Genomic DNA, 24342 nt, shown 5'->3' with positions numbered 1-24342 from the left:
AAACTGTACAGAGATTATGGTTTTTCAAAGGAGAGAACCTAAAGCCTCTGTCATAGGGCCTAATGCATGAGAAAGAAAATTAAATGATAGCCTGCTGTATATTAGGATATTATCAGAGCACTTGTCTTTAGAGGTGGGGATAAATCCAGACAGTAGGGTGCCCAGATGGGGATTCTGCTTATTGAGTGGTCTAGCAGTGATCAAATAATTCTATGTTTGGAAATCTACACCAAGGAAATTATTTCAGACAGTCTTATAGTAAGGAAGATGTTTGTTAGAATACTATTTGTATAGCTTTACACATCAAACACAGGGAAATTTTGAAACTCCCACATCCACTGCCATCATTATCATCACTATTGCCACCACCAACAATAAATAAGAACCATCATGCCACCCATTCTGCCTTGTCTCAAAATGTTTGAATAAACTTTTTCCATATAGTTACAGTTTTAGTAATTTCCTATCACTATATTCCAGAGATTACTAACAGGGTTTGCATTTTCCAACTAAACATTTTTTGGGGGAATGTTTAACTCATAAATTATTTTTTTAAAGACTGCACTTCAGGCAATGAGGTGGGGAGAACTCAGAGTTAAAGGTAGACTTTTCATAAGTGTCCTCAAATCCTACCCAAAAGACTTATATTCTCATTTGGTTGAATATCCCTTTAGTTTTCATTTGCCCTAAGATAATAGTTATTGAAGTTTGCAAGTTCCATCTCAGTGCCAGGCCCCTAACAATGCTGAGAAAATCCAAAAGTTGGGGCCTAATCTGACATGATGGAGATTTGGGCCTACTTCTTCTTCTATTAGATACAGTGTCTCTGGTTTAATTCCTAGGTCCTTGATCCACTTTGAGTTGAGTTTTATGCATGATGAGAGATAAAGATTCAATTTCATTTTGTTGCATATGGATTTCCAGTTTCCCCAGCACTTGTTAGAAACCAAGTTCCCACACCCCTTTGTAATCAAAATCATCATTTGGATACCCTATCTCACAGGACTGGGGTAAAGTTCACTTTGGAAGCAAAATTTAAGGGGCACAAAAAAAAACTTGGTAACCAAGAGAACTTTTTTTCTTAATCTTTTTTTATTCTAATTTGTTATATATGACAGTAGCATGCTTTACAATTTATATTACACTTATAGAGCACAACTTTTCATATCTCTGGTTGTACCCAAAGTATAGACACACCATTCGTGACTTCATACATGTACTTAGGGTAATGATGTCTATCTCATTCCACCATTTTTTTCTATGCCTAAGTACCCTCCCTTCCCCTCACACCCCTTTGTGTTATCTAGAGTTCATCTGATCCTCCCATGATCCCCGCCCCCCCAACCCCATTATGATTCAGCCTCCTAATATCAGAGGAAACATTCACCCTTTGTTTTTTGGGGATTGGCTTACTTCACTTAGCATTATCTTCTCCAACCCCATCCATTTACCTGCAAATGCCATGATTTTATTCTCTTTTAATGTGGAATAATAGTATATTGTGTATATATACCACATTTTCTTTATCCATTCATCTACTGAAGGGCATGTAGGTTGGTTCCACAGTTTAGCTATTGTGAATAGTGCTTCTATAAACATTGATGTGGCTGTGTCCCTGTAGTATGCTGTTTTTAAGTCCTTTGGGTATAGACTAAGGAGTAGGATAGCTGGGTCAAATAGTGGTTCCATTCCCACTTTTCCAAGGAATCTCCATACTGATTTCCATATTGGCTATACCATTTTGCAGTCCCACCAGCAATGTATGAGTGTGCCTTTTCCCCCACATCCTCACCAACACTTATTTTTATTCTTACTAGCTGCCATTCTGACTGGAATGAGATGAAATCTTACTTTTGAATTGCATTTCTCTAATTGCTAGATGATGAACATTTTTTCATATATTTGTTGATTGATTGTATATCATCTTCTGAGAAGTATCTGTTCAGTTCCCTGGCCCATTTGATTGGGTAATTTGCTTTTTGGGGATTAAAATTTTTTAGTTATTTATATATCCTAGAGATTAGTGTTCTATCTAATGTGTGTGTGTGTGGTAAAAACTTGCTCCCAAAATGTAGGCTCTCTACAAAATGTAGGCTCTCTTTTGCTAAAAAAGATTTTTAGTTTGAATCCATCCTATTTATTGATTATTGATTTTAATTCTTTTTTACGCTATAGGAGTCTTATGAAGGAAGTTGGGGCCTAATCCGACATGATGGAGATTTGGGCCTACTTTTTCTTCTATTAGATGCAGTGTCTCTGGTTTAATTCCTAGGTCCTTGATCCACTTTGGGTTGAGTTTTGTGCATGATGAGAGATAAAGGTTCAATTTCATTTTGTTGCATATGGATTTCCAGTTTCCCTAGCACCATTTGTTGAAGATGCTATCTTTTCTCCAGTGTATGCTTTTGGCACCTTTTTCTAATATAAGATAACTGTAATTATGTGGGTTAGTCTCTGTGTCCTCTATTCTGTACCACTGGTATACCTGTCTATTTTGGTGCCAATACCATGCTGTATTTGTTACCATTGCTCTGTAGTATAGTTTCAGGTCTGGTATAGTGATGCCAGGTGCTTCAGTATTCCTGCTAAGGATTACTTTAGCTATTCTTAGTCTCTTATTTTTCCAGATGAATTTCATGACTGCTTTTTCTATTTCTTTGAGGAATGCCATTGGGATTTTGATCAGAATTGCATTAAGTCTGTATAGTGCTTTTGGTAGTATGGTCACTTCAACAATATTAATTCTGCCTATCTACAAGGTAGATCTTTATATCTTCTAAGGTCGTCTTTAATTTCTTTCTTTAGCATTCCGTAGTTTTCATTGTAGTTCCGTAGTTTTCATTGTAGAAGACTTTCACCTGTTTTGTTGATTCCAAAGTATTTTTTTTTTTTGAGGCTATTGTAAATGGGGTAGTTTTCTTCATTTTCCTTCCAGAGGATCTGTCACTGATATACAGAAATGCCTTTGATTTATGGGTATTAATTTTATATCCTGCTACTTTGCTGAATTCATTCAGTTTTCTGGTGGAATTTTTGGGGTCTTCTAGGTATAAAATCATATTATTGGCAACATTTTAAATGCAAAACTTTAAAATAAAAATTAAGGCAAGTATTTGAGATAAAAAGATATCAAATTCTTAATGAGAATCAGTATCATCAATTTTTTTCTTTCACTTTAGGTTCCAGTACAGTTCAGTTTAACCTTCCTGAGTTGGGTAAGGATAATGGAATGTGCCAAGAAGATAAACCTGTGCTGGATGCATCATTTGTCACTGGGGGAACACCAAGGAATAACCATAGAGAATTTCAACATTCAAAATCTGTTTTTCTCACATAACTGCTGCCTTACAGGATATGCCCTGGAGAGACAGTTCATATCTTAGTCCACTTCTGTTGCTCTAACAAGCTTAGTAATTTATAAAGAAAAGAACCTTATTTATCTCACATTTCTGGAAGTCCAAGAGCATGGCACCAGCATGCTTAGCTTCTAGTAAGGGCCATATGTTAGCTCTTTGGAAGAAGTCAAAGGAAAGCAGTTGTTTGCAGAAAAGGTCACATGGCAAGGGAGGATACAAGAGAAAGCTGAATTTGCTCTTATTATAAGCCCCCTACTAGGAAAATTAACCCATCCTCATGAGGTAGCCTAGAAGAAATATAAAAGGTAGAAAGGATAAAACGGGGAAAAAATTTAAATATACAACTTGAATCTAAAAACCTCATTCTAAGCCAATTAGTTCTTCTACCAGGACTGTCACTCCCAAATTTATAGGAAATCTGTAAATCTTAAAGTTACCAGAAATCCACCCACTTATGAAAATTACTTTGAATAATGTAATTAGCCTACATAATAAGTATATTAAGCAAAGAAGATAAATATTATGAAGCCTATAATCTAGGGTACTTTCCAAGTTACCTACTTACTGATCAGATAATGGAAATCATATCAACATAAGGATCTTGAGAACCACATGGCCACCATAAACTGTTTTGTGATCACCAGACTGATATCATCTCCACTTACCTTCCCACACCCAACCTTCATCAAATTTCCATTAAAAGAACCCAAAACCCCCAAAGCATCTATCAAGGTGACTTGCATTCTCCCTTGAATGTATATTTCTTGATTTTTCTTTCTTCTTTTTTTTTTTTTCCTGAGATAGAGCCTCACTAATTTGCTGAGGCTGACTTTGAACTTGTGATCCTCCAGCATCAGTCTCCCAAGCTGCTTGAGACTTCTTGCTTTCATAAATAAATCTTTGAGCTTCTAACATATCCTTAAGCTGATTTCCAAGATGTTTGCTGGGAATCTTTAAAGAGACTATCAAGCATTTTTAATAGGCAGTAGGTGCTTATTCTGTAGGAATGGATCCTATGGAAATACCTTGTGGGAATTTTGTTGTTCCTATTCACCTTTGTGTCTCCCTTGCTTAGGACACTAGCACAAAGAAGTCATTAAATAAATATTTGTTTATGAATGCAACTTAAGATAATGAGGACATAAAACCCTTACCCAAATTTAAATCATAACTAGGGGGCAGCTGTTAGAAGAGTCTTAAGTCCAGCAAGTCCTGTGTTGCAAGGAATTGCCCTATTAAAAACAGGAATAGAAACTGAAATAACAATATGAAATCAGTTGCTTAATTCTAAGTAGTAGAAATAGAAAACTTGAGTAGTAAGAACAATCCCTGAGTAATTGCAGACAAGAGAGAGACCTCTGATTACCAATAAGGAACTAACTTGGGAAAACCCGAGGTAAACCAGAGTTAATCACATAAACAGGGCTTACTCATCACAATTCTTAAAGGATCGTACACAAAAACGCTTTGTAACAGGAAAAAAGTGATGAGTAAAGTAGGAGAAAAGCGTAAAACTATTTTATTTTTATACTGATGGGTGAACTCTACAGAAAATCTGAATATTTTCATGTTGAACTAAAGAGTGCATAGATAATAACGATCCACTCTTCCTAGTCTTGAATACATAGCCTTGGTACCTAAAAAGACACCATAAGAAAGGCTGGTCTCCCAAGAGACAGGATCCTGCTAGCCCTGAATGAAACTGCCCTAACCAGTATTCATTGTCCTGGTGTTTATTTCCTAGAAACCCCGGCTCGATGCCCGCTACGTTGGTGCTCACCTAGTGCCAAACCAGATCCAAAGGGTCGCAATGCGGACTCTGAGCTGGGCCAGGAACAGAGATACTGACTCCAGTAGCCCAAGCGTCCTGCACTCAAGAGAGCCAATGGCCATGGAGCTAGGGCGGGACCTCGGGGTACCGGGCCAATGGGAGTGAGGCGGGGCTGGAAGAGGCGCCTTGCTCTCCGGGCGGTGGCGGGCTTCTCAGCCTTGGCAGGACCAATGCGGGAACCCCCAGGGGCTGTGGCATGCGCCTTGGCCGTCGGCAGTGCACTCTTCCTGCTGCTCTTCGCGCTGGGGATCCGTCAACTGCTGAAGCAGAGGCCGCCAGCGGGTTTCCCCCCGGGGCCACGGGGGCTGCCGTTTATCGGCAACATCTGCTCCCTGGCCGCCTCCGCTGAACTTCCTCACGTCTACATGAGAAAGCAGAGCCAGGTGTACGGCGAGGTACAGCCCCGACGGGCCGGGGCAGGGAGGGCAGCTTTCCTGTGTTCAGGCCGGCGCGGGCCGTCCTCCCCTGGGGGGACCTTTCTTGCTGTTCTGACCGCCTTTTGAGGGGAACTCGGTCCGCGGGCCAGGAAAGGAGGTGCCTTCGACACAGCGACGCATCCCAGGGGCAATTAGGGCGCGACTTTCCCGTCTCCCTGGGCGCTCGCGCCGGTGCTCCCTCGCCTGCGCCCTGGGCTCTGTGGGCGGAACCGTCGCGCCCCCTGGGGCAGGCGCGTGCGCTCAGCCCAGCGCCTGGCGGTGGGAGCTGCTCCGCCCTGTGTGCGTGCTTTAGATTTCAACCCTTGGCATGTTCAACATTCTTGAGTTCTAGGACAGAATTAGTGGTTAGTAGACGGTTCTTCGATATTTGTAATTGACAAATGACTGGTCAAAGCGTTTGCTCTGCGGATGAAAAAAAAAAAAAAAAACTTAGTTGAACGACCCTAACCTAGAAGTGAGCTCTGGTACATGATTTTGAAAAGTATGAATGAATTATTGACCAAAATCTGGTAAAGAGCCCTGCAGCAGCATAGCGGGAGCCAGACTGGCCAGGAACATTCTCACAGCATGTACTTATGTGCCAGTGTCATTGTCAATTCGTTCTCATTTAAAATTTCCTATCCAGTGAGGTACTTCTGGCTTCCCCCATTATTCACAAGAGAATTATGACACTGGAATGCTAAGGGACTGGAAAGAGAAAATGCTAGAACTCATGTTTGTATTTGGAAGATTGTCCTTCAAAAGGAAGCAGAAGTTTCCAGACCCCTGGTCAAAACTCACCTTTTTTTTTTTTTTTTTTTTTTTTTTTTAATTACTTACGTTCATTTCTGTGTAACCACAGGCTGTGATCTTGCTTGGTGCTGGGAATAAAAAGATGAAGAAGGAAGACCCGGACTTGTTTTGAGGAGTTATACAGTCTAGTAGCAGGGAGAAACTTGATCTAATTATCCACTACAAACTAAATACTATGAAGGAAAAAAATACAGGGGGCTGTTTGGCAATTATATTTCAGAATAATCCTTAAGTCCTTACCTAATTGTATGCATCTACTTAATTGTGTTGCAGGTTTGTGCTTAAAGTAATCTTTAGAAGAATAATTCTAGGTTTCTGCAGCTCACTGTGGGAAGCTGGACTTAGGTATAGACAATACATGTAAATCTTAGATTCTGTTTTCCACCTTCTGGTTCTTCAGGAATTGAGTTTATTTTCATGATTTCAATTTAATATGTTTGATCTCTTTGGGATCTTTGTACAAAACATAGTATCTCTGGAGATATCATAAGATGTGAAAATATAAGACTTGCCATTGAGTCCTCTTTTCCCAGTTGATACTTCACCTTTACTTCACTGAAGCCTAAATTTTTCTGATATGGGTAATTAGAATAATGATAGCCAAAAACAATAAAGTGTTGCTCAAATGTTGTTGGTTCTCATATATGATCTTGATGGTTTAGTCAGATTTTTCATTGCTGTGGCCAAAAGACCTGACAAGAACAATTTTAGAGGAGGAAAAATTTATTTGGGGCACAGTGTTTCAGAGATCTCAGTCCATAGCCAGCTCCATTGCTCCACAGAGATGAGGCAAAACATCATGGTGGGTGTGGTGGAGGAAAGCAACTCAGAAATTGGCACCAGGAAGCAGACAAACTGTAGACCAGGGACAAAATACATACCCAAAGGCATACCCACTCCTCTAGGCACACCCTACCTGCCTATAGTTACCACCCCGTTGATTAGTTTAAGATTCACATAACCAAATCTTTTCACCTCTAAACTTTCTCTTTTTTTAAATTTTTAAATTTGTTTTAATTAGTTATACATGACAGTAGAGTGCACTTATATACTTTGACATATCATACATAGATGGGATATAATTTCTCATTTTTTTGAATATACATATTGTAGAATCACATTGGTCATACAGTCACATACGTACATAAAGTAATAATGTCTGTTTCATTCTGCTGTGTTTCTTATCCCACATCCCCTGCCTTCCCCTCCTTTCAAAAAATATGGAACGGTTCACTAATTTGCATGTCATCCTTGTGCAGGGGCCATGCTAATCTTCTCTGTATTGCTCCAATTTTAGTATACGTGCTGTTGAAGCAAGCACTAATTTTTTTTTTACATTGTCTCACACATGAGCTTTTGGGGGATGCATCACATCTAAACCATAACACTAGTTACTATACAAAGAACAGATTTATTAGGCCTACAAATTTAAAAGTATTTTTAAAGGAGTTGTAGAAATGGTTTCTTACATAATAGAGAATTAAGTTTTTCATGTACAAATATTTGAACTGAAAGGAACTTTGTATTTAATATAAATATTCCTTTGGAACAGGGTGAGTTGGCTCCTGCTATAATAGGTTATGAGATGAATTATAAACATCTTGGTAGACTGTCATCCCAGGTTTAGACAGATCTAATTCAATGGGTAAGAATTTGGCATAAATAACTAGTTTTATTCCTGGTACCACTGTTTGAAATTATGGTTCTTTAGAAATAATACTCTTACCACAAATCAAATAGGCCTAAACTGTGTAATAATGGCAAAAGGGGTAGAAGAAAAACAGAAAGGAACAAAAATGGGGATATATGCAATGAAGAGTAGACATTGTTTGCCGATTGCCTTAAATAGCCACCAAACATTAACTCTTTAAACTATAGCAGCATTTGATCTTTGTTTTAGTTGTGGAATGCTCCCAATAATCTCCTTTTATCTTGGGGGATATTTCTTAATTCTCACAAAGTATTACAGTTAATATAAGTTGTTTAAATACTCTTTTTGGAGGTCGAAGGCAACTATTATCTCTTGTACTTCAGGAAGATTTGTGGAAAGTAGTTTGTAGGACTTATTTGGAAATAGAATCTTATTTTTCCACTGTCTCTCTTTTTAATTTGAGATGTGTGCTTACAGAAAAAAATGTGGGTTTTAAAATTACTTATGACAGTCGCTTAATGTAATACCTACTTTTGTGCAGACAGAATTTAATTCTTGTTTATAATTCTTGAAAGGAAGATAGCTAGTCTCAAGACTTGCACATTCATTTTAAAGAAAATCTTAAATTGAAATGAACTACACAAAAAATGCCATTTCTTTAGATGATCACTGTGAGTGTTTAAACTTTTACAGTTACTTTAGTCGTAATCTAGATTTTGGTAAGCAAGTGGCTTTGTCAGATTCTTTTCAGGCGAATGCACTTAAAGACAATAAAATAAGTGGAATTGATAACTTACTAATTTATTTTTACAGCAAACATTAACTTTATGCAAGGCACTGAATCAGATTCTGTGGAGGATTCAAAGATAAAAAATTATGAAATCACTGCTTCAAAGGAGTTCATAATTAAGCAGGCAGACAGAAAATAAGAATATGAATGTTTCTGGTTCAAGGTAGTATTAAATAAGGGCCATGGGAGCTTCCAATCATGTGTCATAGTCGTTCAAAGCAGAGAGAAAAAGAGAGAACACCCGAAAAAAAAATGCACTGTGGAGGAAGGTCCCTAAAGACTTGGTATGGGGCTGGGGATGTGGCTCAAGCGGTAGCGTGCTCGCCTGGCATGTGTGCGGCCCAGGTTCGATCCTCAGCACCACATACAAACAAAGATGTTGTGTCTGCCGAAAACTAAAAAATAAATATTAAAATTCTCTCTCTCTCTCTCTCTCTCTCTCTCTCTCTCTCTCTCTTAAAAAAAAAAAAAAGACTTGATATGGTTTGAATAGTATGACAATGAAGAGAAGCATTCCTGATGAGAAAACAAACTGAAGCTAAGTTGAAGAGTGTGTCACACACTGTGACACACACCTGTAATCCTAGCAGTTTGGAGGCTGTGGCCTGAGGAGGATTGCAAGTTCAAGTCTAGCCTGGGCAACTTAGAAAGACCCTATCTCAAAAAATAAAACAAAAAGGGCCTTGGAATACTGCAATAGCTCAGTAATAGAGTGTCCTGGGCCCTGGGTTTAATCCCAGTATTGGGGGGGGGGGGCGCGGGAGTGTGGCATTCACTTTGTAGTTTACATCAACGGTACTTGGTGCATATTTTTGTTATTAACACTTAGCCTATGATGTTGTAATGATATGCTTTAATGCATGTTTCTACCACAATTCATTAATGAAACTTAAATTTACCAATTGTCATCATATGTTATTTACTATCCTAGGCACTGAATATATAGCAGTGAACAAATCAGAGATCCCTGCTCTTATGTACCTTATATTTTAGTGGGGGGAAGACAGACAACATAGCACAATAAGTAATTTATAAAATATGTTTAAAGAGTTTAGGGTATAAATCAAGGCAAATTAGGAACTGGAAAATGCTAAAGGATCAAATTTTAAATTGGCTAGTCAGAGCAGGCCTCACTGCAAAGATAGCATCTGAACAAAGACTTTAAAGGAAATAAAGGAGCAAGCTATAAAAATATCTAGGGGATGAACATTCTGGACCAAGAGAATAACAAATACAAAGACCACAAAGCTGAAACATGTCGAGAATTATGTATAAAGACACATGAATGAAATTAAAGGGGCCAGAAAGGAGACTGCTTTGGTAGCATAAGGGAGAAATGAAGGAGGCTTGGACTAGAGTGTTAGAATAGATTACACTGTCACATAATACTTGAGATAATCACCTTTAAAAGAGGAAAGATTTACTTTGGCTTATAGTTTGGGAAGTTTTAGTCCATGGCCAATTTACCCTATTGCTTTTGGACCTATGGTGAGGCAGTACCTCACAGCAGGAGCACATGGCAGGGAAATCTGCTCACCCCATGGCAGCCAGGAAGCAAAAATTAGAGAGGAAGAGGAGTGACCCAGGTTTCAGTATCCCCTTTAAGGGCACATCCCCATGACCCAAAGTCTCCCATGAGGTCCTACCCCTAAAGTTTCTACCACCTCCCTGTAACACAAAAGAGGACAAAACCTTTAATTCAGAGGCCCTTGGGGGACATTTAAGGAAACTCAAACTATAGCAGAGGTGATAAGAAGTTACCAGATTCTGTTTATATTCTGAAAGTAGGAGTAACATGATCTCTGAGTAGTTGGAAATGGGGTTTGGGAGAAAATGTGTCAACACTGGTAATTGCAGGGTTTTGAACCTGAATATTTGAAGGAAACATAAAGTGATCATTAACTGAGAGTGAAAAATTCTGGGTAGAACTGGTCTGAAGCAAGAGGGAGTGACTTGAAGATCATAGAATGACTTCTAGAAGACAAGGAAAATACTTCATGTATTCCTGTTTACATCTCTGTCAGCATCTTAATTAGCCCACAATAGGAGCTAAAAACTATTGACTAAATCAAGGAATGCATATTCTTAATTTTGGACTGTTCCATAGATCAAAGCAGCCTATGGGTATGTTTCTCCAGATTGATTTCAAACCTTTACAAAAGTCCTTGAAAATAGTGTATACTAGAATATATACAAGTTGAAGTAAAAATTCCTCCAATTATACCCTGAAATAGAAGACTATCTCAAATTTTTGAGTAAAGGTGGATTGTATAACAACTTTCTTAAGCTGTGGGTCCTCTTTAATTTTTATAATCCCTAGTGTCACAGCCTAAAGCTTTACCTTGAAATATTATCTCCTACCAGCAATGTACATCCTTGCCAGCACTTGTTATTGTTTGACTTCATAATGGCTGCCATTCTTACTGGAGCGAGATGGTACCTTAGAGTGGTTTTAATTTGCATTTCTCTGATTGCTAGAGATGGTGAGCATTTTTTCGTGTACTTGTTGATTGATTGTATATCCTCCTCTGAGAAGTATCTGTTCAGGTCCTTGGCCCATTTGTTGACTGGGTTATTTGTTTTTTTGTTGTTTAACTTTTTGACTTCTTTGTATACTCTAGAGATTAGAGCTCTATCTGAAGTGTGAGGGGTAAAAATTTGTTCCCAGGATGTAGGCTCCCTATTTACCTCACTTATTATTTCTCTTGCTGAGAAAAAACTTTTTAGTTTGAATACGTCCCATTTGTTGATTCTTGATTTTAACTCTTGTGCTACAGGTGTCCTATTAAGGAATTTGGAGCCCGACCCCACAAGATGGAGATTAGAGCCAACTTTTAATTCTATTAGACACAGAGTCTCTGGTTTGATTCATAGCTCCTTGGTTTGATTCCTAGCTCCTTGATCCATTTTAAGTTAACTTTTGTGCATGGTGAGAGAAAGGGATTCAATTTCATTTTGTTGCATATGGATTTCCAGTTCTCCCAGCACCATTTGTTGAAGATACTATCCTTTCCCCATTGCATGCTTTTAGCACCTTTGTCTAATATAAGGTAGTTGTAATTTTCTGTCTTGGTTCTGTGTCCTCTATTCTGTACCACTGGTCTACCCGCCTGTTTTGGTACCAGTACCATGCTGTTTTTGTTACTATTGCTCTATAGTATAGTTTAAAATCTAGTATTGCTATACCACCTGTTTCACTCTTTCTGCTTAGAATTGCTTTAGCTATTCTGGGTCTTTTATTTTTCCAGATGAATTTCATGATTGCTTTTTCTATTTCTGTGAGGAATGCCGTTGGGATTTTGATTGGTGTTGCATTAAACCCATAGAGTACTTTTGGTAATATGGCCATTTTAATGATATTAATTCTGCCTATCCATGAGCAAGGTATATCTTTCCATCTTCTAAGGTCTTCTATTTCTCTCTTTAGGGTTCTGTAGTTTTCATTGTATAGATCTTTCCCCTCTTTGGTAGGTTGATTCCCAAGTATTTTATTTATTTATTTATTTTTTTGAGGATATTGTGAATGGAGTGGTTGTCCTCATTTCCATTTCAGAGGATTTGTCACTGATATACAGGAATGCCTTTGATTTATGCGTGTTGATTTTATATCCTGCCACTTTGATGAATTCATTTACTAGATCTAGAAGTTTCTTGGTAGAACCTTTTGGGTCTTCTAGGTATAGGATCATGTCATCTGCAAATAGTGCTAATTTAAGTTCTTCTTTTCCTATCTTTATGCCTTTAATTTCTTTTGTCTGTCTAATTGCTCTGGCCAGTGTGGCTATTTAAAGCAATCAGCAAACAATGTCTACTCTTCATTGCATATATCCTCACCTAAACAACAAATAACCCAATAAGGACCTGAACAGACACTTCTCAGAAGAGGATAAACAATCAGTCAACAAATATATGAAAAAATGTTCATCATCTCTAGCAATTAGAGATGAAAATCAAAACTACTCTAAGATATCATCTTACTCCAGTCAGAATGGCAGCTATTATGCATAAAAACAATAATAAGTGTTGGCAAGGATGTGGGGGAAAAGGTACACTCATACATTGCTGATGGGACTACAAATTGGTGCAGCCAATTTGGGAAGCAGTATGGAGATTCCTTGGAAAGCTGGGAATGGAACCATCATTTGACCCAGCTATTCCCCTTCTCAGACTATACCCAAAAGACCTAAAAAGAGCATACTACAGGGATACAGCTACATCAATGTTCATAGCAGCACAATTCACAATAGCCAGACTGTGGAACCAACATAGATGCTCTTCAATAGAAGAATAGATAAAAAATGTGGCATTTATACACAATGGAATATTACTCAGCACTAAAAAATAACAAGATCATGGCATTTGCAGGGAAATGGATGGCATTAGAGCAGATTATTCTAAGTGAAGTTAGCCATTCCCTAAAAAACAAATGCTGAATGTTTTCTCTGATATAAGGGGGGATGACTCAAAATAGAGTAGGGAGGAAAAGCATGAGAAGAAGATTACCACTAAACAGGGAAGAGAGGTGGGAGGGAATGGGAGGGCGAAGGGGAATTGCACGGAAGATGGAAGGAGACACTCATTGTTATAAAAAATACATATATGATGGTGTGAGGGGGAAGAAAAAGAGAGAGAGAAATGTGTCACCAGTAGATTGGGTAGAGAGAGGTGATGGGAGGGGAGGGGAGGAGAGGAGAGATAGGAAGGGCAGCAGAATACAACAGACACTAGTATGGCTGTATGTTTAAACGTGGCTGTATAACCAATATGAACCTGCAATCTGTACACGTGGAAAAATGAGAATTCATACCCCATTTGAATCAAATGTATGATATGTCAAGATCATTGTATTGTCATGAGCAACTAATAATAATAAAAAAAGAAATATTATCTCCTCTCTGTTTTGCCTTCATACCAGTGTAACTTTCAGTGTCAGGGTCTCTCAGCTCATCCTTATGAAATCATCAATTAGTGTTTGGGTTTTTTTTTTCCTTTTTCCTGTACCAGGACTTATTGTTTTACTTATTTTTGTTAAAATTATATTTCTGGGAAAAGGCTTTTCTTTAACAGCACTATATTACTGTTTTGGGAACTGGTGTTCCCTCATTGTTTACTGGTAGCCGTTCACTTTGTGCTGGGAGCCATTCACTTTGTGAATAATTCCAATTCACTTTTCTTTATTAATGACACTACTTATGGCAGGCAGTACATGCTTTTTCCCCAAGGTTAAATGTCCCTATTGCTCAGTTCCAAGGCCTACCCTCCTGCCAAAGACTCTACTGGCCGTATTGCTTGGCTGGGGTTGATTCTGTTTCAGTTTGGTCATCTTCATCACTTTTACTGATGTAACCGCTACTACAGAACTTTTGTTTTCTGTTAAACCTAACATTTTCTCCTGAAGTCGTGTGTACCATGGTCAAATCTGCTCTGCTTGTCACACAGAGATAAGGTTTGTCTTAAGTATTTTGTCTGCAAGAAGTTCTCAGGGAACACGTAAGAGGATGAGCCTCTCAGGGTGTTTTCAGATCCCACTGACAAGGCAGCATCATTTCTCACTAGAGTAGGCCCTTAAATTGGGGTAGTTATAGTAGACTGCAGGGGTTGTGACATTGGGAGTGAGCCTGAGGTGAGACATACCATAGGATGGGTATTCTTATTTGCTTTCCTTTTATCTGAAACACAGCCTCTTCTTCTGTGGTGAAGGTCTCTCTTCCAAGGTCTGATTCCTTTAGAGCCTTCTTGGTTAACTTCATGAAATTCGAAGAGCTGAATACAAATAAGCCTACCACGATATGTTTATACTTCAAAGTTGTCTTTCAGATCATTGACAACCCCCTCCCTTACCTGTGGATAAAGGAATAAAGGGGAAGATGGTGCTGCTTCTTCATTCATATTAGAAGTGAAAAGAGATTCCTGAATATTGAATGTTTTGAGGTAGCATGAATCCTAAAAGAACATCTAAATCAAATACATTTTTTTGTGATCACACCGAAGCCCACAAAATTAAAGTGTTCTGCATAGGGTCTAATATATATTTAATGTCAAACCTCAAACTAGAACCCAGGCCTCCTGAATTCAGTACTCTTTCCATTATACTGGTATGAGATTATGGTTCCCAGACACTGAATGGTGTAACAAATCACATTGTCTAAACATTGTCAGTTGAGTAATGAGTGCTTAGATTTTTAGGGAAGTAACAAATACCAGGAGAGCTGGGCTTAGCACACATGGATTTCCATGGTTATATTTCTCTATACATTCTGCTGTTTACATGTTTTTCTTCTCACAGATTTTCAGTTTAGATCTTGGAGGCATATCAGCAGTGGTTCTAAATGGCTATGATGTAGTAAAGGAATGCCTTGTTCATCAGAGTGAAATTTTTGCAGACAGACCATGTCTTCCTTTATTCATGAAGATGACAAAAATGGGAGGTATGTTTATTTTCAACTATTTAGTGATCTACTAAACTATTTTAAATCACATTCCTTATTTTAAGTAATTTTAGTTACAGTTACAGCATACAGTTGGGATCCTTGTATTGGTAACAGGAAGGCATCTATAGACTTACTTACAGAACTCAGTTTTTGAACACCTTTCAGGTTATATTACCTAATATTTTAGACTACTAAATGCTAATTTTATTGTAGTCTAGATCTATTAAATATTATAAATAGTATTTTAAAGAATTAGCACTTAATAACATCTTCAGGTTTTATGAAACAAGTTAGGAATACACTTGAATCAGAAGTGTCCTTTGATGCCAGGCTTGAATACTTGGTGACATTTTTACTGCCTTTTTAAAAATAAGCTTACAAAACTTGAATCAGCCTTTCTTTGGGGGGATGGGGTGTACCAGGGATTGAACTCAGGGGCACTCAACCACTGAGCCACATCCTCAGCCCATTTTGTATTTTATTTAGACACAGGCTCTCACTGAGTTGCTTAGTGCCTTGCTTTTGCTGAGGCTAGCTTTAAACTCAGGATCCTCCCATCTTGGCCTTCAAAGCTGCTGGGATTCCAGGCTTGTGCCACCATGCCTAGGAGCCTTTCTTAACTACTACTCATTATGTTGTATAAATGGAGCATTGTGGGGTTTAAATAAAGGAGTGGTTTGCATAGTTTAAGGTTGAATAATGTTGTATGATTTTATATTCAACAAGAGAAAAAAGCTGAAAGTTGACAAAAATCAGTAAGAAAAAAGCCTAAAATATAGAATGTTGAAATCAGATTCAGTGGTTTTAGTTGTATACGAATTTTTATAAGAATGGTGTTATAGTCAGCTTTTTCGTTGCCATGACCAAAAGACCCAACAAGAACAAGTTAGAGGAGGAAAAGTTTATTTGAGATTCATGTTTCAGAGGTCTCAGTTCATAAATGACCAACTCCATTCTCTGGACCCGAGGTGAGGCAGAACATCATGTCAGGAATGCATGGCAGAGGAATGTAGCTTGGGACAGGGCAATCAGGAAGAAGAGAGAGATATCTCTGATCACCAGGAGCAAAATTTAAACCCAAGGGCACACCCCCAGAGACCTATCTCCACCAGCCACACCCTACTGCCTTCTTTTATCACCCAATTAATTCCTATGAGGAGTTAATTCAATGATTGGGTTACAACTCTCATCATCTAATCATTTCACCTCTGAACCTTCTTGCATTATTCCACACATAAGCTTTTGGGGGACACCTCCTATCTAAACCGTACCAAAAAAGCTTCACACCTTCTTATTCTTTGTATGTGTATGTGTGAGAGAGAGATAACTGGGGATGAAACTCAGGTCTTCGCATATGCCAAGCAAGTGCTCTACCACCAAGCTATATCCCCAGCCCCCACTTATTTTCAAAAGAAAATTTAACAGTACCTTGCTTTAGATAGCCTAAGAGGCATTGAAAAGAAGAAAATAACTTATACTAAATTTATACTAAATCACAAAATAAAGCAACTAATGCAAAGAAAGTATACATTTTAAAGACCAAATTCTCAAGCTAGAGTATGATACTTGAAAGCAATAAATAAATAAAAAGCAAATCTCTAACCACTTAAGTATTCTTACAAATAACAAAGAGGCCAAAGAATAAACCACAATATAATAATAGAAAACCTTTAAAGAAATTATGAAAATGAAAGATGATGTGATTGGAGTAATATTTAAAACAAATACATATTTTTCAAAGTTATAATTTATAGTTTAAGCTGTTTTTATCATGAAGATAAAATGAGTGTTAATATTTTCATTAATAATAAGAGAAAAAATAAGTAAATAATGATATATGTCGTTTTAAGGTACATATGCACTGATTTTGGAATTGGAAATTCATGACCACTATTAACCTACTGCATGAATGGGAAAAAGCTGCCCCTTGGGTGGGCCTAGCACTGTGCCCAGGCACACAGCTTGGCCAACATAGGGTTATTATGAACAGTGCTCCTCTCTCCCCTTAAGTATAGTTAAAAGAGCTGGGAGTAGTGGCACATGCCTGTAATCCCAGCAGCTTGGGAGGCTGAGACAGGAGGATTGAAAGTTCAAAGCCAGCGTCAGAAATTTAGTGAGGCCCTAAGCAGTTTAGTGAGATCCTGTCTCAAGATAAAAAATAAATAAATAAGGCTGGGGGTGTAGTTCCTGGTTGAGTACCCCTGGGTTTAATCCCTGGTATCCAAATATATGTATATGTGTTTGTGTTTGTGTTTGTGTGTGTGTGTGTGTAAAGTACTTGGTTTTTTTATTTTTTTGTGCTAGGGATTGTGTGTGTGTGTGTGTGTGTGTGTGTGTGTGTTTTGAGTGTACCCATACACATATACATACATAATCAAAAGAAAAAAACTTTTGACGGTACCAGGGATTGTACCCAGGAGTGCTTTACCACCAAGCTACATCCCCAGCCCTATTTATTTTTTATTATTTATATATTTATTTACTACTGAAGATTGAACTGAAGGGCACTTAACCACTGAGCCACTTCCCCAGCCCTTTTTATTTTTTATTTTGAGACAGAATCTTGCTAAATTGTCCAGGCAGACCTCAAACTTACAATCCTCTTGCCTCAACCTCCTGAGTTTCTTGGTTTATAGTCATTTGATACTGTACCTGGCTGATTAACTTTTTAATAAGCTCCAAATTTAAAAATTGTTGTGTAAAAGTTATTTAAATGTAAATTTTGTCTATACCTCATGAATACAAGAGAACACAACAGTTTTCATTATAAGAACACCTGTGTCCCAGTAAATAACGGAATTGCAAGTAAAGTACTTGGTTTTTATATTTTTATTTTTTTTTGTGCTAGGGATTGAGCCCAAGGGTGCCTTATCACTAAGTTACATCCCTTGTCACTTTTTTATTATTTTTTATTTTGAGGCAGGTTCTCACAAAGTTGCTGAGGAAAACTTGTGATCCTCTTGCCTTAGCCTCCTGAATCACAGTTCAAGTACATATTACATAATACATACACTGAAGATACTGGGCTTTTCCTTTGATAGTTCACTTAAAAAGGAAATTTTTCATACTTTTCACATAAGAACAACAGATATGTTGCGGAAATTTTAGAGTTTTATGACAAACAATATCAGTATTAGAAAAGTCTGAGCTTTATGTTTGCCCTTTTTTTTTTAATATTTATTTTTTAGTTCTCGGTGGACACAACATCTTTGTTTGTATGTGGTGCTGAGGATCGAACCCGGGCCGCACGCATGCCAGGCGAGCACGCTACCACTTGAGCCACATCCCCAGCCCTATGTTTGCCCTTTTTAAAATTTTTTTAATTCATTAATTTCTACTACATTGAGAACTGCAGACTGCACTTGACTGTGCCATTCTTACCTTTTGGGGTACCATATGACTTTAATATAAAGAAGGAAATTTGTACTCTAAATTTTATTCTCCTAAACAGAAAATTTCTAATCCTAGAAGAATAATTTTTAAGTGTTTCTTTAATCCAAGACAAAATTTTACCCATAGAATATGTAATATTTGTCTTTTGTATATTAGACTTACAGCAAAAGTTGAATGATAAAAGTTACCTGGACCTTGTTCACCAAAGTCAAATTACACTGACAGAAAGAATTATAGTTCTTTTCTTCTAGTACCCAGATAAGGAAAAAAGAAGTTTTTTATTTGTTTGTACTGTAGATTGAACCCATGGGTGCTTTACCACTGAGCTACATCCACAGCCCTTTTTAAAATATTTTTATTTTGATACAGGGTCTCTTTAAGTTGCTTAGGGCCACACTAAGTTGCTGAGGCTAGCCTTGAACTTGTGATCCTCCTGCCTCAGCTTCCCAAGTCACTGGGATTACAGGTGTTCATCACTTGGCCTGATGAGAAGTTTTATCTGATATAATATCCTATGACTAATGAGTAACAGAACAGGACCCAACCAACCAGTTATATAGAAAGATAATTTGCAGGAAAACAACTCTCTGTTTTTAAGATTTGTTTTCTTCAACTTTTAAAATTTCTTTTTATTCAATAGGATTTTTACCTGTTATAGAGAAGGAGGAATTATACAAGATTTTTAATTTTCTTTTCAGGCTTACTCAATGCCAGATATGGCCGAGGATGGGTTGATCACAGAAGATTAGCTGTTAACAGCTTTCGCTATTTTGGATATGGCCAAAAGTCTTTTGAATCTAAAATCTTAGAAGAAACCAAATTTTTCATTGATGTTATTGAGACATACAAAGGTCGACCTTTTGACTTTAAGCAGTTAATAACAAATGCTGTTTCGAACATAACTAATCTGATCATTTTTGGAGAACGATTCACTTATGAAGACACTGATTTTCAGCACATGATTGAGTTATTCAGTGAAAATGTGGAGCTAGCTGCCAGTGCCTCAGTTTTCCTATATAATGCCTTTCCATGGATTGACATCTTACCCTTTGGAAAACATCAACAGCTATTTAGAAATGCAGCTGTGGTCTATGATTTTCTCTCCAGACTTATTGAAAAAGCTTCCATCAACAGAAAGCCTCAGTCACCTCAGCATTTTGTTGATTCTTATTTAGATGAGATGGATCAAGGTAAAAATGACCCATTATCTACTTTCTCCAAAGAAAACCTAATTTTCTCAGTGGGTGAACTCATCATTGCTGGAACTGAAACAACAACCAATGTATTACGCTGGGCAATTCTTCTTATGGCCCTTTATCCCAACATTCAAGGTGAGGATTCTTTTGATGATCTCAGGTAGAGATCATATATGTTTTAAGGTCTTTAACCATGTAGAAAGCATTTTTAAGAATTTATGCTAAGCTTGCCAAGATGACAATATTTCATAGTAATGAGGAGTTTTCAATTCTAGTATTAAAAAATAAAAAAAGCACCTCTAGGGCTGAGGTTGTGGCTCAGTAGTAGAACTCTTGCCTGGCACATGTGAGGCACTGGGTTCAATTCTCAGCACCACATAAAAATAAATAAAGTAAAGGTATTGTGTCCATCTTAAGAAAATACACTTAAAGTAAAAAGCAACTCTGAAATGGATCTTATTATGTCTATTTTATGAATGAGGATGAGAGCTGAGTGTCTGGAAGTGACACAGCTGGGAACTGGACTTTGGTTTTTCTCATTCAAGTTTTATGCTTTACTCAGGAAAATTCCTTACTGAAAATGATATTATCCCAATTCTAAGTTTATTTGATTTTTAAATTTTCTCTCCCATTTCTGGGGATTGAACCTGGAGGTGCTTTACCACTGAGCACAGGATCTCAGTAATTTGTCCAGGCTGGCCTCGAACTTGGAATCTTTGTGCCTCGGCCTCCTGAGTAGCTGAGATTACGGACATATTCTACTACATCCAGCTTAATTTTTGTCCTTAATCCTTGTGCTATGTTGTTCATGACAAGTTACCCAGAGCATTGGCTACTGTTATAAGACATATGGCATGTATTTCAAACAAACTCCCAAATAATGAGAAATGAAAAATCTGAGTGTACCTGCCCTGTTGGATTAAAGAGATATTATTTTAGACATGATTCTAAGAATTGTATAATAACTTGAACACTGTTTCTCTGACAGGACAAGTTTGGAAAGAGATTGATTTAATTATGGGCCCTGACAGAAAACCTTCTTGGGATGACAAGTGCAAAATGCCTTATACTGAAGCGGTTTTGCATGAAGTTTTAAGACTCTGTAATATAGTTCCATTAGGGATTTTCCACGCAACCTCTGAAGATGCAGTTGTACGTGGTTATTCCATTCCTAAAGGCACAACAGTAATTACAAATCTTTATTCTGTACACTTTGATGAAAAATATTGGAAAGAGCCAGAAGTGTTCAATCCCGAGCGATTTCTGGACAGCGGTGGATATTTTGTCAAAAAGGAAGCTTTGATTCCTTTCTCCTTAGGTAAGAGAAATTTTTCCCTAAGAGAATGTTAGAATAAAATATAACAATGCCTCATCACGTGTAACATTTTAATCTGAGCATCTTGCTCTAAAATTAAATATTCTAATTCTGAAACCATATTATTGATTCTTTTAGTAAAGAATTGTTTGATTATAGGTATTAATAATTTTTCTTTTTTTATTAGTTACACATGATAGTACAATGATTTTGACATATCATACATTTGAATCAAATGGGGTATAATTTCTCATTTTTCTGAGTGTACAGGTTGCAGAATCACATTGGTCATGCAGTCACGTATATACATACAGCAATAATAGTGTCTATTTTATTCTGCTGTCCTTCCTACCCACCCTTTCCCTCTCCTCCCCTCCCATCACTTCTCTCTATCCAATCTAATGTGACACACTTCTTTTTTTTTCTCCTCACATCATCATACATGTATTCTGTATTAATACTTTTTCTACTCAAAATAAGCTATGATTTATTAACTAGAGTTAAAGTATTAAGAACCTCTGGATTCTCCTGGAATGTTTTTGTTTTTGCTTTTTTTTTTTTTTTTTTTTTTTTTTGACTTGTAATGAAACTTGTAGAGCTAGAAGTCAGTAACAGGTGGCTTTAGAAACTTGACAACTTGAAGTAAAACTATAATCTAACCTTTTTGCCTTCCGGTTTATTGTACTTCATCTCCAGTTAGGAAATATTGCTTTTGCTGTGAAAAAGGACACAGATCACAGACCCATGGAAGATAAACTAGAAATTCTTTCTCATTATTGAGAAAAGTACACATTTAGTTAGTTGAAGTAAAATGGACTTCTCTTGGATCTATAAAATGTCTCATCTCAAATTAAATCTTTCATAGCATATCTTAGGCTCTGTTGCAATGTGCAAAAGAAGTTGGAGATGAGACTAAAGTCTTCCAAAAGTCCATGATCTAACAAAAGGAGGTAAAGGAATAGTTTCTGTGTGCTATACTGCTAATTTCTGTTCTTTGGGATTTAAGAGAATCATTTAATAAGCATAACTTCCTCTAACTTTCTTTAATTTCCAGATTTCCTGAATGTCATTCAAATATTAGACATTAATTTTGGTAAATGTAAATTTTTAACAGTCAGGCATGGTGGCACATGCTTTAATCCCAGCAACTCAGGAGGCTGAAGCATGAGGATCACAAGTTTGAGGCCAGCCTCAGAAACTTGGTGAGACACTGTCTCAAAATAAAAATTTTTAAAAACAGGCTGGGTATGTAGCTCAGTGGTAGAGTACCCCTGATTTAAATCCCAGTACCAGGGGCTGGGGATGTGGCTCAAGCGGTAGCGTGCTCGCCTGGCATGCGTGCGGCCCGGGTTCGATCCTCAGCACCACATGCCAACAAAGATGTTGTGTCCGCCGAGAACTAAAAAAAATAAATATTAAAAATTCTCTCTCTCTCTCTCTCTCTCCCCCTCCCTCCCTCCCTCCTCTCTCACTCTCTCTTAAAAAAAAAAAATCCCAGTACCACAGATTCACACTCAAAAACCAACTAACCAACCAAACAAAAACATATTATATCTGCTTTTCCTGTTTAGGGAGAAGACATTGTCTTGGAGAACATCTGGCTCGGATGGAAATGTTCTTGTTTTTTACAGCGCTGCTCCAGCGGTTTCATTTGCATTTTCCATATGAAGTGGTTCCAGATCTGAAGCCTAGGTTAGGCATGACATTGCAGCCTCAGCCCTACCTTATCTGTGCCAAAAGACGCTGAAAGTTATAGATGTTTTGGGGAATAAGGATGTATGTTTCCTTACCCCTGAACCTTATTTAATCTAATCAGCGTGGTATTTGGATAAGTCACAGTATCATAAAGTCAAATGAACACAGATGTGTCATTGAAAACAGCACTAGAGCAAAATTAAGTATTAACAATGATATTTTTAAAGCTTCGATGACTTCTAAAGTTAAATTCTCTATTGAGGAGCACAAAGGTTCATAAGATGCTGAGGGCCATGGATGTCCTAAGTAGAGCCACTTATTTGGTGTAAGTTTTCTTTCATCCTTTCTTGACTCCACATGGTTTCTTAACTCATGAGAGCTTGGCCTTCAAATGCCAGTTCCTTTTTGACCAAGTCCCAGTCGAGTTTAATAGAAGACTGTGGAATTAAAATGCAAATAAATGAATTTGGACTACAGTGGGGTATTTATATATGGTAGCAGATGATTGAAGAAATATAGATTTAATGTACAGTCTACCAGTTTTTCAAATCTTGCTTCTTGCTGTGTCTTCATAGAACTATGTCATTCTTCCTATTTGTGAAGGTCTCTGTGATCCCTGAACACCTGTCCTTACAGCTGCAGTCAATAAATTGGAATTGCAATATGTATTTAGAATAAAAAAGACACATGGATATTGATTCTTTGTAGGCATATTTTCCCTGATACCACTTTCTAAATCATTCCGTCTTTTAAAGGTCTGGAGGCATTTCCGTGGGCTAGTGTTCTTTTTCTAATGAGGGTAATGTTCAAATCCAGAAACATGCTTTAGAGACAGGGTAATTGTGTAAATTAGGACACTTAAAAGTAATGGGATGTTATTAATAATCATGCCATATAGCTATTTTTATATTATCATTTTTTTCTAAAGTTGTACATTAAGGGTTTCTGCTTTTGTAAGTTGGTTTATGAACAGTTGCTGCTACAGAGTAAGTGCACATAACAGTGACCACAATGGGGGTGAGGCAGGGAAGGGATGGAGGAACTTAGAGTTGGACAGAGGGGGGTGGAAGGGGAGGGGAGGGGCATGGGGTAGGAAAGATGGTAGAATGAGAAGGTCATCATTACCCTAGGTACATGTATGATTTTGTACAATGAGAGAAATGAAAAGTTGTGCTCCATTTGTGTACAGTGAATCAAAGTGCATTCAACTGTCACATACAACTAATTAGAACAAATTTTAAAAAGAATATGGATTTAACCTTAGTTTTTCCTTATCTATTAAGTATTTTCAATTTTCTAGCTATAAATCAGGAGTCTGGGTATCTGATATATTAACATGTTTCTAGTTGCAAGGGAAAGAAATCATGTGCAAATTTGCTTAACTAGTAAAAAGAAATTTGGAGATGATGTGTGGAGTTTGGGGTTGGTGTGGCCTAGATGCTCCAAAGATTCTTT

General features: G+C 37.5%; 1 protein-coding gene across 2 annotated transcripts; it reads left to right on the top strand.

Moving 5' to 3' along the window:
• Positions 1–5266: 5266 nt before the first annotated feature.
• CYP2R1 (cytochrome P450 family 2 subfamily R member 1) lies at positions 5267–23760 on the top strand. 2 transcript variants are annotated; one of them, XM_081262660.1, is made up of 5 exons: positions 5267–5582; positions 15144–15285; positions 19905–20012; positions 20866–21195; positions 22764–23760. In XM_081262660.1, the coding sequence occupies exons 1-5, from the start codon at positions 5283–5285 to the stop codon at positions 22937–22939; spliced, it is 1056 nt and encodes a 351-aa protein (XP_081118786.1). In that variant the 5' UTR covers positions 5267–5282; the 3' UTR covers positions 22940–23760. The 2 variants fall into 2 exon arrangements, with proteins under 2 accessions (XP_081118786.1, XP_081118785.1); XM_081262659.1 differs by having other exon boundaries at positions 19380–20012.
• The last annotated feature ends 582 nt before the right edge of the window (positions 23761–24342 follow it).

Source organism: Spermophilus citellus (assembly GCF_964194105.1).
Source record: "Spermophilus citellus genome assembly, chromosome: 2".
NCBI lineage: Eukaryota > Metazoa > Chordata > Mammalia > Rodentia > Sciuridae > Spermophilus > Spermophilus citellus.
The sequence above is the reverse complement of the archived record's forward strand: the minus strand, read 5'-3'. Positions and strand labels throughout refer to the sequence as shown.